This window comes from Meriones unguiculatus, chromosome 15 (assembly GCF_030254825.1).
Source record: "Meriones unguiculatus strain TT.TT164.6M chromosome 15, Bangor_MerUng_6.1, whole genome shotgun sequence".
Taxonomy (NCBI): domain Eukaryota; kingdom Metazoa; phylum Chordata; class Mammalia; order Rodentia; family Muridae; genus Meriones; species Meriones unguiculatus.
Window position 1 is genome coordinate 61,275,310 of NC_083362.1, and position 18,724 is coordinate 61,294,033.

The 18,724-nt window shown below is 38.7% G+C and overlaps 1 protein-coding gene across 2 annotated transcripts in view; it reads right to left on the reverse strand.

The window, feature by feature from the left end:
* Usp37 (ubiquitin specific peptidase 37) overlaps positions 1 to 18,724 on the reverse strand; it is a 70,234-nt gene that overhangs the window by 13,010 nt on the left and 38,500 nt on the right. For both annotated transcript variants that reach the window (XM_060368632.1, XM_021664474.2), the window contains exons 17-22: positions 16,450 to 16,614; positions 14,895 to 14,960; positions 12,332 to 12,473; positions 10,414 to 10,663; positions 9,256 to 9,422; positions 6,564 to 6,624 (exon numbers count right to left, since the gene is read on the reverse strand). In XM_060368632.1, the coding sequence (XP_060224615.1) occupies positions 6,564 to 6,624; positions 9,256 to 9,422; positions 10,414 to 10,663; positions 12,332 to 12,473; positions 14,895 to 14,960; positions 16,450 to 16,614 (851 nt within the window). The remainder of the gene's footprint in view (positions 1 to 6,563; positions 6,625 to 9,255; positions 9,423 to 10,413; positions 10,664 to 12,331; positions 12,474 to 14,894; positions 14,961 to 16,449; positions 16,615 to 18,724) is intronic.

Sequence of the window (18,724 nt, forward strand, 5' to 3'; positions counted from 1 at the left end):
CAAGCGTGCCCCTGGTCCCACCATGCCTTAGTGGTTGTGCATAACTCATGGCTAGCCACCATGTTGATTTTGGGATAAAGGGTGGAGCTATGGCTTCACTGCCATCTTCACTAAGGGCAAGCATATGATTCAACCGACATCTTTTTTTTTTTTTAAGACTTATTTATTATGTATACAATGTTCTTCCTTGCGTGTACATGCATACCTGCAGCGGCACCAGATCTCATTATAGATGGTTGTGAGCCACCATGTGGTTGCTGGGAATTGAACTCAGGACCTCTGGAAGAGTAGCCAGTGCTCCTAACCTCTGAGTCATCTCTCCAGCCCCTCCACTGCCATCTTAACTAAGAACAATCAAGGGCAGTCACATGATTGGTAGCCATCTTGGTTATTAAAAAGCAATGGTTTCCCTGCTGCCAGCTCTTTTTACTACCTTGGTTCTGTCCCACTGTTTTCAGAGCAAAACTGTAGTCTCTTGAAGGCCCTGAAAGGTCAGTGAGCCCCCTCCTACCTCCACTCTAAAAAGCCGCCCATCTGCGCTATCCTTTCTAATGGATCAGATTCCCTCTGCAAGAATTCAGCCTTACTGATGCTAAAGCCCTGGTACTAGGCACCAAGTTTCTTGGGCTTAGCTGGGCTAAGATCCTGACCTACTACTATGGTATTTGGTTGATGAACCACTAGCCACATGGTCCATTCCATTTTCCCTTTCTCTAGCCTAAGTCAATTCTGCCAAGGACCTGTTTCAGATGCAGCCAGGAAGGACACTGATCCCCAGCTGCCTCAACAAGCCATGCCCTGCCTGCCAGCAGACTGGCCTCTGGAAGTCAAAATGCTCTCACGCAGTCTTGTCCTCTGTGCCCAACCATGGAGGCTCAACCAGCACAAATGCCACAGACCCTTCCAGCCTTTGAACTCCTTGGCCTGGCGAAGGGCAGATGGCTCCTAGATTTAGCTATCTCCCACCACCCTCGTTGAGCCCAGGGTAATGCTGCAGGTCTGTTTTAACCTCATACTCGGGGTCTCATGGTCATATTGCTAACCCCTGTCATGAGAGGCTTCAGATACCTTCTCAGTCGGCCTTAAGCCTTAGTCCTAGAGGTTACTGTCAGGTCTAGACACGGTCTACTTTGTTACCAGACTCAAAAACAGGTCTCAGATGTAACCTTTTACCATTCCTTTAGCTTAAGGACAATGAATGTTCACAGCAGTATCACCTATGTCTCATGATACATAATTGGATACAAGACCTAAGGATAAGTTTAAGTTATGAGGTTCTAAGAAAATGCTTAAGGGTCTAAGAAGGTGTTTTAAGGTTGATAAATGCAAATTATGAATGTTTGAGGGTCTAAGAAAATGTTTGAGAGTCAAAAAGGATGTTTTAAGGTTGAAAGATGCAAGTTATAAAGGTTGGAAGGTCTAAGGTGACTTATGGTATCCTAAACAGAGAAAAATGCTTCATATTTCTTTCTCTTGCTATGCTACTGTTGTATTAACTGCCCAGAGCTCTGACATTTATCACTAGAGCTCTGAGTTATTAATCTAACTCTGATCTACTATCATGGTTCCAAGTTCAAGATTTTAAATTTCCTTTGGTATATTTTTAAAAGTTTTTTCTATTAAAAAGTTATATCTAATAAAAGTTATTTTTCCTTGTGCTAGATTAGTATACATCCAATCTTCTGTATAAAGAGAAGAAGCCTCTCTACCATGATGTGTAAGCATACTAAAAATCAAGATCAAATGACCTTTTGCCCCATCTACTGCATGGAAGGCTTCTGCCTTTCCAACACTCACCTTAAATAGTGTTTATGCTATTAACACAAAGTTTTGTGTCTACTGCCTTTTTCTACAATGTATATTTCACTGCAGATTACTATGGTGATGCTAACATGTCTGAAGCTTATCTTCTCTGTAAACTTAAAAACAGATTCTTGTAAGCTACCGGAAATCCACCAGAATCTACCCCTTAGGTCAAATGGAATCCAGACAAGTACTGTCAATCAACAGACTAAGTTTCCCACCTACTGCCTATCTCAGAGGATGGATTCCTTACCCTTTTCCATGGTTTTGGTACTCCTCTTTTCCGGTTACCTGATCGCTACATTCCTGTACCCAACACCAACTAACTGGTGAGTCTTCTCTTCTGGTTGACATAAATGCTTCCTACCATTCTCACAAACCTACATCCAAAACCTTCATCTAGGACCTTTTCTGTTTGGGTGAGATTTTCCCTCTACTAGCATGGTTTTAACTCCTCCTCTCATTCGTCTACCAAATCCTAGGGCTAGGTAACCATGTCTGCTTTGGGCAACTGTGTCCTTCGTCTCTGACCAGCACTGACAAGCTGTTGGAACAGATTGTACTGATCTACTGAGTCAAACCTTGCTCTTGGGACACCTTGATAGGTCACTGACTCCTACCTGCTCAATGGGAATAGTTCATTTGCCTGTCCCTCCAGATTTTCCTCTGGGATGCCTTCTGGAAAATTTCAGACTTCTACACCTAGTGCACACTTTAAGGGCTTCTAAGTTTACATGCCTCTGCAACCAAAGTTGGCCTCATTATCCCCTAGATGACAGATCCAAAGCAAAACCTTTTTAATTACTACCAGTGATCAGGTAAATAGAGTTTCCCTGTGTTTAAGCTTCTCTTCTTCACTCCAAACCCTTCTTTCTCTGCTCCATTTATTATCAACAAAAGGCTGGAAAGGTGTTCAGACCTGAGAAAAACAGCTCCAAGTTCTCCCAGCATTCCTCAGTCCCCGCGTGCTGCTGGGCATGGCTGGCAAACCTTACCCTCTACTCTGAATTTTGAAGGGCAGGAGCTTCCCCATCCTCACCAAGTAATCTGGACATTTTGGTGCTCTTACTTTGTTTTTTTCTCTTCTTCTCCCCCCACCTCCCAGCATGGTGACCAAAAGCTGCTTCCAATGAATCTACATTTATATAAATTTAAATTTCCTTTAACTTGCCTTGCAAGAAAAGCAGTCCAACGTCCTCATTCCCACCTTGCCACCCCTCCTAGATTATTTTTCTAATTACGCACACACACAAAAAAAAGAGGAATGATATGTTGTGCAGGCAATTCAACTGGCCTGCCCTTAGGGGCCTTAATGGTCCCAACAACATCCTATATCACTACCTGCGTCCTATGACATCACCTGGGCCAGGTGCTTCAGAAATGACCAGTCTGCTACTCCCATCCAGTCTCTCTTTGCTCTCTCTGCCTTGGTTTCTCCTCTTTCCTGGGTGCCTTCCCCCCATCTCTCTCTCCTCTCTCTTCTCTTGCACACTCTCTGCCTCGGTTTCTCTCTTGGGGGACCCCAACCATGCCTCTTTTTGCCCCTTCATTCAATAAATCTCTTTTATATTAGATCTGCTGTGTGTGGCATTTAAAAATATATCCTAACAGGTGGATCTCTGTGACCAGGCCAAAGCAAGGCTACACTGAGAAACCCCATCTCTAAAAACAAAAAAACAAAACAGTCATAAAACAAAACATCTCTTATCAATTAAACAGAGATGATAGAAACAGAAACTCAAAAAGAAGTTTGGAGTTAGATGAAGCTGGAAAAACTTTCCAGACAACACACCAAAATGACAAAAACACCCGGGCTTAGAAGATGTGAGGAAATCACAAAGGCTAGGCTAACTACGCTATAACAGAAGTTTCAAAGAGAGAAAAAGGGCAAGGCATGGTACTATATGCATGGAGTTTCAGCATTTGGTATGAGGAGGCAGGAGCATTTATTTCAAAAACCAAATTTCTAAGAATTAAAAGACACAAATTTCTGGCTTAAGATTAAGCATATAAAACCTATAGGTGAAGCAAACATATAGGTATGACAGAAACGAGTGGAACTACACACTTCAAGGGACAAATAAGGATACAGGCAGCCTTTACACTTTTGATAGAGCAACCCTGAAAAGGATACATCTGTCACTACCCAGTGGCATGAAGTTAGGGTGAGAAATAATTTTATATCTGCAAATTAGGAATCCTATATTCAGTCAAAACATCAAGTAAAGAATTAATGAAACTTACAAGGACTCCAAAATATTTACATCATGACTCTTAAGAAAATAAGTCAGGGGGAGGAATATTCTCCAACAACACACAACTGAAACCAGGAATGGTGGTATATCCCTTTAACACTACACTCAGGAGGCAGAGGCAAAGGACAATATAGTCTATACAGTGAGTTGTATGGTAGTCACAGATTTATAGTGAGACTCTGTCTTAAAAACAACAAAACAAAATAAAAGTACAAAAGTGAAAAGAGGTGTTGTAGCACAGGATCCTATTCCTAGCACTGTGGAAGTAAATGTAGAGGACCAGTTCAAGATCATCCTTGCCTAGCTAGTGCAAGCCTACAGAAGATCTTGTCCAAAACAACACAAACCAAAAACCAAACCAATAACAGTAAACCCCCCTCCCAAAGGAGGATCTGTGAGATGGTTCAGTGGATAAAAGCACTTGTTGCTAAGCTCAATGGTGTGAGTTCAGTTCCCAGAACTGACATGGTGGAAGGAAAGAACTAGCTCCCATTCAATAACTTGTCTTCTCCTCTCCATTATGTGACCATGGTACATGGTCCCTTCACTCTGCCTCTTCTACAAAAAAAAAAAAAAAAAAAAAAAAGCCTATGGTGGTGTAAGCCTTTAACCCCAACCTGGAGACAGTGGCAGCAGATCTCTATGAGTTTGAGATCAGTCTGTCTACACAGTGAGTTCAAAGCATCTAGGGCTTATATACAGTGAGACTTCTGGGAGGAAGATGGGGAAGAAAAAGAGAAAATGGTGGAAGATGGGGAAGAAAAAGAGAAAATGGTGGTTGGGGAGATCTCAAACATCTGTGTATGAATAGAGGGGCAGGCAGTCCAGACTGTGATAATGTAACTTGGGAGGGACATCACTGCCACCAATGTATGATTTTTAATTCTGTTGAGATAGGTCTCATGTAGGCCAGACTAGTCTCATTATCTGTGAAATTGATGACTGACAATTAACCCTCATTTTTGGATCCTCCTTGCTCTATCTCCCAAGGGCTGGGATTATAGGTGTGGACACCATACCCAGCGTGTCCTGAAGGTAGAATGCCTGAGAAGACTGGTTTTGTTTTTGTTTTTTTTTTTTTTTGCCTGTACCTTTGTCCTAACTACAGTGCTAGCAAATTTTGCTCTCTCCTCTGTATTCTGCTTTTCAGATGAGCCAGAAACACTCATTTCATACTACCTGAGTGTTCTATTGCCATCTGTTTCTGAGAACTAAAGAAAAAACTAGAGGCAGCTTTGAAACAGAAGTGAAGAGTTAGACATGACATGACTCTGTGACTAACAAGCTCAGTTATATGTGCAGTACCTGGTCCAAATATTAATTCTGCCACATAACATGACCATGTGTGAATTTCTAAAAATTTGTATGTATTTTCAGCGTGTGTATGTTTCCTACTCTCATTCTCAGCTTTACTCCTGTGAGGTAGGGCCTCTCTCACTGAACCTAGAGGGAGGCTGGCAGCAGGCTCCAACCACCCTCCCATTTTCATCTCCCCTCCCCACCACATGGTACTAAGATTACAAACACAATTGTGAGCAGGCCTGGCTTTAAAACAACAACATCAACAACAAAAACCAAAACACCATGGCACAGGGATACAAACTCAAGTTGTCTTATGAACTGGATATCTCTCCAACTCCCGGTGTGTGAATCTTACGCAAATGAGTCCTTACTCTTAGCTCTATCAACTGACTTCCTGAGAGTGAGGTGTTAGAAAAAAAACAAAAACAAAAACAAAAACAATTTGATTGAGGCCATATATTCTTGTAGAAATCTTAGAAACAGCACTATAAGTCTATTAAATTAATATTTTTCTCTTGCTATTCTGTTTTTTTAAAATTAAAAAACATTATTTATTGGTCTTTTGCCTGCATGTATATATGTATTATGTGCATGTCTGGTGCCCATGGAGGTCAGAAGGGGGCACTGTTTTCTGTGGAACTGGAGTTACAAATGGTTATAAGACATTATGGGTACTGGAAATCAAACCTAGGACCTCTGGAAGAGCAACCAGTTCTCTTAAAATTAGTGAACTATTTCTCCAGTCACAATTTAAACAAACATTAACAAAAATACTATAACAGTGATTTTCTCTGAGAAAAACAGACATACACAAGTAACTTCTTACATTCTTCGTCTGTACGTAGGAGGTGTTCAAATTTGTTACTACATAAAACAAAACAAAACAAAACAAAACAAACCACTTTAGGGCTGGGAATTTAGCTCAGTTGGCAGAGTGTTTGCTTATACACACATATAAGGCCCTGCATGTGATCCTCACTACTGCATAAACCAATTACAGCATCATATAGCTGTAATCTCAGCACTCAGGAGGATCAGGAGTTCAAGGCCATTCGTGGCTACAAAGCATTCTAAAGATAGCTTAGGCTAAAAAAGACTTTTTCCAAAAATAAATAAATAAATAAATAAAATACATGCTTAAAATGTTCTTCTATGTAGTAATATACTTTTCAATTAAAAATATAATTAAAATAGTCTCCATACCTTGAAGACTTAACTCTGTAGCCCTTTTGATGTCATCATCTTCTTTTTGTTCCCAAGCCTCCTAAAGAGATAAGAACAAGAACTAAGATGTGTAAGGAGGCTCTGAGACAGCTGGCACAGGAAGAACAACCTGCTTTGGGAGCATGTGCTCACCCCGCCTTCTCGACCTTTACAGACACTTTACAGACACTATGACCTATGAGGAAGGAGGAACAGAAGCTTGCTTCTTTTTCAGCACAGTCCTCTTAAAACATGGCACTGGGGTTAACACATTTTATTTCCTCATTAATAACATTAGGCTTGCTAACCCAGTCATCCAGCATGACTGTACGATGTGATTTCTTTTTATGTATAAAATGCCTGGCACACAATCCATACCTAGCAAGCTACTTACTTTCTTTTACCTGGACTTAGCATTTACCATTTTCTACAATGCACATGTAAACATCCAACACCACTAATTTCAAGAAACCTACAGACAATGAATGCAATTTTCTTTTTTCAATAACTATCTATACGTAGAGCAGAACACAACTGGCTCTCCTGAGTGGATGATGAACCACCTCTATCTAGAAGATAATCACACTCTGTATGTGACAGCAGAATGAACAATATTTCCTTAAGTTATTGAATCATCTATTTCTACTTTATTCTAACTTAGGAAACCAGATTTACAAAGGATGCTTCATAGCAATACTAAATGAAGGCCTTGGACTGTCATTCTTCTGAAATATCAAAGGTATTCTTAGAAAACAATGTAAATAGGCTGGCCAGTAGTGGCAAATGCCTTTAATCCCAGCACTTGGGAGGCTGAGGTAGGTGAATCTCTGGGTTTTGCCTGGTCTACAGAGAGTTCCAGGATACCCAGGGCTACACAGAGAAACCTTGCCTCAAACAAAATGAAACAAACAAACAAAAACAAAACAAAACAAAACAAAAGAAAGAAAATGAAAAAGTAAATAAAAATATGTTTAAGTGCCTTTATTGATTTGGGATGAAGTTTAGTACTAACATATTTTCTAGCACTGTCAGGACCTCACTAGCAGCATATACACTCATTTTATTACATTGTCAGCATAGTAGAACTGTTTATAAATAAAAGGGTATAAGAGCTGATATTTTAGTTTAGTTTAATTTTATGTGCATTGGTGTGAGGGTGTCAGAGCCTTTGGAACTAGTTACAGACAGTTATGAGCTACCATGTGGGTGCTAGGAATTGAACCTGGATCCTCTGGAAGGATAGCCAGTGTTCTTAACTGCTGAGTCATCTCTTTAGCTTCTGATTATGAGATTTTAAAGCAACATTTCTCAATCTTAGCTGTTCATTAGAATCACCAGGGAAGCTTTTAAAAATCTAAATTAAGAGAGAGAAAAATCCAGACGCCCAGTACAAATCCAAGGCCCATCCTTTCAAATTTGTCAGCAGTAGAACAATTCAGGCATCAGTATTTTTTTTGGAGCAACTCAGGTAACTTTAAAATACAATCAAGATTGAAAACCACTGGTCTGCCCGGCAATGGGGGCTCACACCTTTAACTTCAGAGGAAGGAACAGGTGGATCTCTCTGAGTTTGAAGGCAGCTTGGTCTACAGTGTTTGTTCCAGGATAGCCAGGGCTATAGAAAGAAACTTTTAAAACAAAGCAAAACAACCAGACAAAAGACCAATTTTCTGCAAGGATTTGTTCATACTAACTTTTGTTTGTTTTTCAAAGCTAGGGATTAAACCCAGCACCATACAAAACATCAGGCAAGTGTTCTACTGGTAATCTACTGGCAATCCAGTCCAATGAAATTTTCACCAGCATGATTTGGATTATTTTGGATGAGACAACCATGAAAAATAGCACCTATAATAATAAGTTAAGTATGCAAGATGCAACAGATCAAATCAACTAGCATAAAAAAGAAAAACTGGGGGTTCAGAGAGATGGTTCAGTGGTCAAGAGCACTTTCTGCTGTCGCAAACACAGCTTCAATTCCCAACACCCAGGCTGGGACAAAACTACCTGTAATTCCAGTTCCAGAGCACCTGATGCATTCTGGTCTCTGGGCCCAGTCAGTCACATGGTCCACATATATACATGCAGACAAAGCATGCACACACATAAAATAATCTTTAAAGTAAAAATTGAGACCTGAGGCTACAGCCTAAAGCAGGCAGTTGAAATACCGGGGTTTGACACTACCACTATAACAAATACTTGTATACAGACTTGCTATATAACATATTGATAATTGTTCTATTAACAAAATTTTAAAATAGATTTTAGATATTTTGGTCATATAACCTATAGTAAAAGACATATTATAAGGAAACAGCCAGGGCTGAGATGGCTCAGCTGTTAAATACAAGGCTCACAACCAGAAAATAACCAAACAATAATCTATCACTCATAAAATCACAGTGAGGGATTTGCTGACAGCTTGCAGAATAAAGCTAACAGGGAACAATTTTTAACATCCCTACAGCATATAACATGACAAACAATATTTTATTCTATTTTAATAATAAAAAAGGTCTACTAATTTTAATTGTTTAAATCCAGAGCAAGCACAAACAAATTTTTTTTTTTCAATAACTCTACCTAAACAGCTAGGAGCAATGCTGACATACTAAATACTTAACACATTCATAGTTACTGTGATTCAATTTCTGGGAAGCATGGAGGAAGCAGCAACAGAAAGTCTTACTTGTTCTTGAAGGCTCTGAGCCAGTGCTTGCTGAAGCTCCTGCTCTTCTCTTTCACGTTCCATGTCATACTGCTGGAGCCAATCGACCTCTCCCTGAGAGCCTTCTGGAGTTTTGTTTTCTTTATTCTCATCACAGTCTTTTGTCATCTCAGTAAAACCAGCAGGATCTGAAGAAGCAGAGCATTACTTTGGAAAAAGCCTGAAATTCGTAGACTCTAGTGACACCTACTGTTGAGAGAGTAATTTATCCTGCTCTCTAGGTTTAGGGTCTAATGAGTTCAGACAGGCCTAGGACCAGCTGTTGCTGAGGATGACCTTGACTTTGACTTCCCACCTCCACGTTCTTGGTGGGATTACTGGTATGCACCATCATGCTTCATTTTATGGGATGCTGGGTTTCATGCATGGTAGGCATGCCTGCTACTAAAGAAGCTACACTCCCAGACCTTAGACCTTTTTGGGACCAACAATTTCATCTTACCACATCTATGTCAGGGTTTCTCAGCCTCAGCACCATTAATAATTTGAATGGGGTAGACTCTCTTTTGGGGAGTGGGAAATGGAGAGGTGTGTAGGCTGTAAATTTTAGCAGGATGCCCAGACTCTCCAAGGGATGGGAGAGCTTTAACTGAGTCACCTGACAGGAATGAAAGATCCCTCTCATCTATGGAAATGGAAGGGCTCAAGTCAGAAATAGTCCACTTTTCTCTATTTGTGACAACGGAAAATGAAAGACACTCAAATATTCCAGGGTAGGGGAGAATTCCCTTGATTTAGAAGCACTGACCCACAGCATTGGATTAATATGACAAACAAAGGATTAATATAAACAAGTGATACTTATTAAATAGTGACTAATAAGAACAAGGGAATACATAAGGGTATTTGCACTAAGAGGAAATAAATACCTCATAAGAACCCCACTAGCTTTTTCCTTCTTGTTAAACTAAGGATACACTAATTATTGTTTTACTTGCATATAAAATAACTCAAAATTGAAGAGTTTCTGATCCCACACATCTGAAAATAACTGTGTGATATCCCACTATGACTTCCATTTCCAAATGCGAGGGCTTGCATTATTTAGAAGCCACATGTCAGTAAAGGTTCTAGAAGAACATGTTTTGTGTAATAGATGCTTATCTTGATAAACTCTACCTGTGAGTGTTTTGAGTTTCTCTATCTCCATAGCATCTGGATTTTCAGGCATTTCTTGAATATCATCTTCTGCAAATCCAGTGTCCGGGCTGCTGGTTGGCTTATCGTCATCTTCATGACAGAGCACTGGCGAAGATTCTCTCCTACTTATCTCTAACACAGCTGCCAGTACCTCTTCCTCACTCATTTTGTCAAATCCTGAGTTCTCCAAGTCAGACTTCCCAGGTTCTATTCTGCTCAATTTCAAATCCTGAAGAAGAGAATTACTTTTACAAGAAGCCAAAGTTTTTACCAATATAGCTAATTGGTAAATATGAGTCAATCTTAGTTAATGTTGAACACTGTATCTAATATACCCTAGAGTTTAAAGTGGCAATTTGGAAAGACGACTCAGTAGTTAGGCCCTCATATTCTTTTTGCAGAGGATCAAGTTCAGTTCTCAGTTCCCAAGTCTGACCCTTTTCTGGCTTTTGAGAGCAACCCCACCCCCGTGCACATAATTAAAAACGAGTGTGGAACTGAATTTGTGTGCCACCATGCCTGGCTTATGCGATTTTTTTTTTTAATAATTACTTGCCTGCTTGATTGTTCCTTTGTTCACTTCATTATGCGGTTCTTGGGCTCATACCCATAGCTTTATGTATGCCAGGAAAGCACTTTACCAACCGAGCTACCACTCCAAACCCAACAGCTTTTCTTGATTAAGACATGTGCAAGTATACCCTTTATAGAAAATTGGAAGATAAACACTGCTAAAATAAAGTTACTCAAAACAGTAAGTCAACCAAATGGCGGTGCACATCTGCAATCCTAGCACGTAGGAGGCAGAGGCAAGAAAACTGCTTACGTTCTAAGCCAGCCTAGACCATAACATGAGATCCTGTCTCAAAAAAAGTCAGAGATAATAAGTATTAAGTATTTTGGTCCAGATATACATTGAGGATTACACTGTAAATATTCTGTTCATTACATTGATTATTTAATTTTAAATGCTGGCTGGTGGTTTTTTGTTTTTTTTTTTTTAGTTGAGGCAGAGTCTAACTGGCCTGGAACTTATTCTAAGAAGCAGATTCACAGACATCCACCTGCTTCCACCTCCTGAGTTCAGGGACTAAAGAATATATCACCTAGCAATATTGTCAAGTCTTAAAAGAGAAAATAAAAGCCACACAAGTTATGTAAATAACATATTTTTCTGAGTAACTTTTATTCTAGGAGAATTCCTGACTTTTTGTATTCAACAGAAGCAACCACATACTTCCTTCAGCCCTACTGTAAGATGGGACAACCCAGAACACAAGTAACTACTACAGTTGTCTAGAATGAGGTAAACACCTGGAAAAGCTTACTTTTTTGAAGTTTTAATTATGAAGAACTATAATAGATGATATAGCCGTGTCTTTATGACTGTGATTTAACAAATTACATTACCTAGTGGCTTTGTCAATAAAAAATACCATGATTTTCTCCAAGAAACAAGAGCAATTAAAATAAGCAAAGAGATGAAACTTAGAATGTGGAAGTAGTTCTGAGGAAGTGAGGCTTGAACCCAGAACTTCATACATGCTAGTCAAGTACTAGGCCACTTTATCACTAGCCAAATCCCCAGTGACATTAATTTCTTTAAACTAGACTTCTATTTTTTGCAGACAGTGTCTTGCTATGTAGATCAGGCAGGCCTTGAACTTGAAATTCTGCCTCAGCCTCCTCTAACTGGGATAAGCATGGATCATTATTCTCAGACAAGACTTTTGTTTGTTTTTTGTAGCTAGAAAAAGCACTCTTTAAAGCTAGTGTCTGAAACAGAAGCATTATGTTTGAGATCTACCTTGTGAATTTCTTAAATTTGCTGAGGCTTCTGTTTGGATAGCTAAACTAAACAGAACGCTGTCAGATGAACTGATAAACCAGTACTTACTTTTTCCACATCTCCTTGCTGCTGTTCATTGCCTGACATATCACAGAGTCTCTGGCTGAGGGTCACAGACCGTTTAATTTCATCCTCACTGTCAGAATCAAGGCATGATGTCAAGGAGCTCTTGGTTTTGAAGGTAAATTTCCTGGAAGTATATTAAAAAAGGTTTAATAAATACTTATCTTTTTTTGTTTGCTTGCTTGTTTTTGATGTATAAACACCAAAACAAAAGCTTTTCCATTATAAAAATTATTTAACAAAGGAAAAAGACAAATCAAAAGTATACTTAAGCATTACTTTTGACACTCTCCTAAGAAGCCATAGTTTGCAAATTCTTCTGCTATTGTGCATCATCAGTAAACTTTGTGCCTTTTTCTTTTAATGACCAATTCCAAATGTAGTTTGTTACTGTTTTGATAAAGTAAGTATCCCATTGGGTCCATTAAGGTATAGCAACTAATCACTTTCTTTTTCTTTTCTTTTATTAAAGACAGAGCCCTGGCCACATCATTATGTATGTAGACCAGGTTGGCCCTGAGCTTAGAGATCTGCCTGCCTACCTGTGCCTCCCAAGTGCTGGGATTAAATGCATGCACCACCACAACCGGCTATAAATCAGTATTTTTGACAAAAGAACATGAGGGTTATTTTAGATCTTTTAAATTATAATCTATATTTTACTATTTTTAGGTCAGACTTCTGGCAACCTCTCTACCTTCCAGAATACATATTCAAAAAGCTTCTGATGTAGGCAGTTCTAAATCCCACATAATAACAGAACATGATGTAACAGGACATGATGTATTTCCTTTCTCTTTCATTCTTTCTTTTTAGACACAGGGCTTTTGTGTAGCCCTGGCCATCATGAAACTTACTCTGTAGACCAGGGTGGCCTACAACTCACAGAGATCCTCCTGCCTCTGCCTCTCAAGTGCTGGAATTAATGGTTATGCCACCCTGACATGATGTATTTCAATACTATAGCAATTTCCTAAGAAATAACAGCTACAAAATGAGGGAGGATAATTACAAAAAAAAAAGGGGGGGGGGAAAGAATTAAAAGCTAATTAATGTAAAGGCAAATAGTACCATCTTCAAAAACAGTGACAAATGGGCACTGTAGTGAGTATTTTTGTTGGTGGCATAAGGGAGGCTGGGGCAATAAAACTCCAGATTTGACACCAGTCAGTCTGGGTTATATAGCAAGAGTTTGTCTGAAAATAAAAGCAAAACTACACATAAACAAAATCCAGTGCAGTATAGATACTTAGAACATGGATTCACTTTTCCTTTGAAAAAGATTCTGTAAACATATGCGTATGTGCACATGTGTCAGTATGCCACAAGTCTGGGCATACTACATGTGTGGAAGTGCCCAAGACCTGCTTTAATTAGCTTTCTTAATTTTTTATTTTTCTTATTTCATGTTCATCAAGCAAACCTCAACATATTTTTTTTTTTAATCAGGTAAATACTTTATATATGCCTGATACCTAGCTAGGTTTTTACCATGGTCAAATGTGACAAAAGACTATTACAGAAGAACCAATGCACTCAGTTTAGAACTCAGCCTCTTTAAAATCTGATGTGCGTGTGGGTCTTATAGACCCTAATCCCTTTTATTAACCAACTTAGAAATTCTCATCCCAGTATACTCTGGAGAACAGACAGCCATGCCAAGGTACAATGATGTCCAATGAAACCATCTGCTTCTAGCAACCAATGTGATTTGGTCCGTGAGATGGAAGCCATTAGTAACAACAAGGTTTGCAGAAGGCAGCTTGGCTGTAGCAGTAAAAAATGTTAGTCCTGTAAATGCATCACTTGCTCGCTTTCTAAAGCAGCCAAGTGGTTTTGCTCATTTTTATCTGGAGAACAAGCAAGAGTATTCACATTGGTACCATTTTAGATTTCAGGTCATGTTAATCATCTGGTTTTATTTCACTAAAAAATAATTACAGGAGAAAAAGAAAACAGCAGTTCCTAAGTGTCATTTTATGGTCACACAAGCCCCAAACAAGCATTTAAAGGACAAAACAGTTTTTCCTAAAATTACTTAGGGATATAAAAAATTTTAGAGGAAAAAAGGTCTCATCTGGAATTTCCAGCAAACTCTTAAGGAAGTACAATTTGGTCTTTAAAAAATATAGAGCACCTGCAGGATAGCTGCATTTTAGTGCCCGTTTCCTGTTAGAATTCTTCCTGTCAATGTCAAGCTAGCAATAGGTGGGGTCCAATGTCTATCTGTGAGGAAGGGTGTTTAGATACAAGTTATTTTATCCTTTTAAACCTTAGAGTCAGTTCTTAAAAGTTTTAAAAGGAAAACATCACTTTTTGACAAAGATCTTTTGGGAAATTGAAAACCAAAATCCTGGAACCTTTTTTGATTGCTAAAACTTGTTATACCCTAGGTCATATCTAAGCCAGACTCAAGGCTTAGTATGAGTAATACTGAGCAACTAGCATGCAAAAAGAAATGAAGAAGGGGGAATCGGCAAACTTGGAGATTAGGGTGAGCCAAACCCTTAGAAAGACAAAATTTGGGTATATAAGAAACAGAACTCACTTTGAAGGTGTAGAAGGGCTGGTGATGCAGGAATTCACCATTTGAGAGGCTTTCAATGGTCTAGAACTATCAGAAAATTGGAGAATATGTAATGTATACAATTGCATCATGAAAGACAGATATTTAACTGGCAAAGTTAATTATTGTACACTACAAATCTCTTCTTATACCCTCCTGAAAAGCAAACAATACTTTAAAATAACTAACCATAAAACCCCGGAGGGAGAATGGATTACTATCTTGGCTCTCCTTGATCTAATAACTGAAATAAACAGTTTTATAAGTGAAGAAGTTATGTAACACATATGAGAAGAACAACTTGGGGGAAAAATCTCATCTTATTTCTTTACTGTGGACTAACAAAATAATAATAGCTCTCAATTTACTGAGATTTCCTAGATGGCAAGTACTGTATGCGCTACTGCACTTAATGGTCACAGCAATCTTATTTTCCTACAGATAAGGCAAACTTTTCAAAATCTTAAAGCCACTAAAAATGTATTAACTGTAGTCAGCTTCATTTAAGACCAGTGATCACCAAGATATCTACGACAGTCAGAGGGACTAAAAGCTCTACCAGCAGAGGGCACTTTGTACCAAGTGAAAACATTTGTCTTCAAATAAAAGCAGAAAGACAATTACAAAAAAACTCTCTGGGCACATGCTTCGCTAATAGACCCTGGAGGACTTTAGTGTAAATTTAAATGATGTAATTTATAAATCCAAGAAAAATATATCTTATAAAATTGAATCAATTAATTTTGGGAATTGTTCATTTATTTTCTGTAATGTCTAACTGTAGGCAAGAAACTGTCCTTCCTCGTTCTCTTTACAAACAGTGTCATCATTATAGAGCTAAGGATGGCCTCAAACTTTCTACATAGCCTAAGCTGGTCTTGAAGCATCCTTTGTGTTAGCCTGAGTTATAGGCATGTGCTACACAGCAAGGCTTGGCCTTTTTAGTTTCTAACAGGAAAATCAGTCTCCTTGGTCCTTAGTGAAATTAAGGATCTGGACACAATTCTCTAAAATTCTTTTCAGTCCTATAGCTCTGTAGGACTTTATGATTGTACCAAAGAACTGCAGCATAAGGTTCTAAGTAGAGCAAGCATGCAGGACAGAACCATACTCAGAAGCCTTAAGGGCTCAGCACGATGACAAAAATCATCTACAGCAAAGAGGATCTTTCTTTCTCAAACAGTTCTAGGAGTCTCAAAAGTTATTCACAGTGGGCATGACATACACCTATAGAACAATCGATCTATTTGGGCAGGGGGAGCTCTAGCATAACAGTTGATTTTTCAAAATTTGCATGTTCAAAAGAGCTGAGACATTTTCGAGAACACTGATTCCCAAGTTATATTCCCAAGTATACCAAATGGTCTCCCTCAACCCCAGTGTAATATGGTACTTTTTTTCTGAGGCAGTGCTGATACTCTGTTAGAATACCTTTTGGGTTTGATTTTTTTCCCCCAAAGAGTTATTACCTAGTTTGGTCAATCTACTGAAATATGAAAACTCATTCAAAAGAAAATATAAAAACACTGTCTCTTACATTGCCATATGTGCACTCCATCCAAGAGTAAAAGGTGGTTTTGTATTTTCAGTGCAGTGAGATGACAGGGTCAGGTATCTTGGAATGATGACTTGTTGTCCTATCTTGTTGTTAAGTGAGAGAGCCACATTGAAGCTGTATCGTTTCAAATGAAGAATGAGGACCCTGAAAAAACAGAAGAGAATGACTAATTCATGGGGAATGCAGGTATTTCTCTTACAGTGATCACTCTAATTTGTAGGTCAGACAAATTCTGACCTACAGAATACATTTGGTCATGCTGGGTGATGTTGATCAAGCCTTTACTCCTAGCATTTGAGGCAAGTAGGTTTCTGTAACTCAGGGTCATCCTGGTCTACAGAGTTCCAGATCAGCTAGCAATACATAACCAGACCCTGTCTCAAACAGCACCCCCCTTCAGAAACACACACACATTTGGCCAAACTAAACATAAGTTAAGGAACATTTATTAAATATTTGCCATGTACAAAGGTGTTAGGATGATACATATAGAAACCTTGGATCTGGTGATTAATGAAATTTACATAAAGTACATATAATGCTTCTATAGGAAAGCCCCCTCAACAATTGACAACACAGAGTAGGCAAAAGAACTGAATTTTAAATGTGTCTACTAATCTTTGGTTAACCTTGTTATGTAGCTAAGGATGTATCTTCAAACTTGTTATGCAGCTAAGGTTGGCCTTGAACTTCCAATTCTCCCATCTCCACATTCCAAGTGCTAAGTGAGCTGAAGTTGCAGGTGCATGTCACTATGTCAGGTTTTATGAGGTACCTGGGACTGAGCCTAAGGTTTTGTGCATGCTGTATAAAATTAGCTCTTACTGAGCTAATTTTATAGTCCTCAAGATTATTCTCTTATTTTACTATACTTATTTTGTTTTTTTTTATGTATGTGGGCCATGGTATCATATGGAAATCAGAGTATCTGAGAGTCAGTTCTCTCCTACCAAGTGGGTCCTGGGGAACTAAACTCAAATTACCCTAGCTTGGCAGCAAGCACCTTTATCCTTTGAGCCACTTTGCTGGCCCTACTTCTCTTAAATTTTAGAAGCACTTTCTCTAGAAAAAACTAAGAAGAAAACCAGAAAAAATTTTCTCACTAACAAAAGCATTACAAAGCACTTACACAGTCATCTGATCTGAGTTGAAAAAGGCTTTTAGCTTTGTAGAAAATTTTTTTTTGTTGTTATACTACTGTAAAGCTAATTGTAATTTATTTTCTGCCTGATTGATTAGATATATTTCATAGGCCATTAAAACTTCAACTCCCCCCTCACCCTCTGAGTCAGTGTCCTGGAACTCACTCTGAAGCCCAGGCTAGCCTTGAACTCAACAGATCAACCTGCCTCTGCCTTGAGTGCTGGGATTAAAGGTGTGTGCCACCACTGACCATCGAACTTCAAATATGAAATAAAAAAAAAAAATCTTATATTTAAACTCCAGTTTGGGAAAAAAAAATTCTCCCTTTAGAAAACTATCTATTTTTTTCTATACAGACTGTTACCATAGAAGCCACAAACTAAAAAATTTGCAAGTTTAAGTTACTGATATTTTTCTTTACATGGGATAGGACTCTAATCCTAGCACTCAGAAGGCTGAAGAACAACTGTGGGTTCAAGACAAATGTCAATGACTTATCAAGACCCCATATCAAGACAAAATCTTAGAAAGACTGTGGTATAATTCATAGCTCATACAGAATTCTTGCTTCAGGTACATGAGACCCTAGGTAGATCTGTAGTTACAAAAACAAACAAATGCAGACTTCATGGCCTCCTAATTTACAATGTAAAAACATACTGATCCAGTTGTTAAAGAGACTAAAACCAATGCAAAACTCTCAAATCATTAAATAAAATTTCAAAGAATCTGAACCAAAATAAAAGCAACATGAAAATAGATGACCATCAAAATTACTGGTCTATGAAGATGAGTCAGACTGAAAGTGGTGAGTAAATTTGATAAAGACATCAGGTCTTTCAATAATGAAAGCAGTAGGCTAGGGTAGCCCAAAGGGAGAGTGCTTGACTGGCTTGAGAGAGAGGCCCTGGTTTCAATCCCAGCAGTAGAAAGATAAAACACATATACAATTAGACCTAGTGGTGCAGAGCTGTAATCTCAGCACTTGGGAGATAAAGGTAGGAGGATTGCTGCAAATTGAAGGTCAGCCTGGGTTACACAATGAGTTCCAGGACAGTTTGGGCAACAGAGTGAGACTGTCTTTAAAAACCAAACCAAACCAAACCAAGAC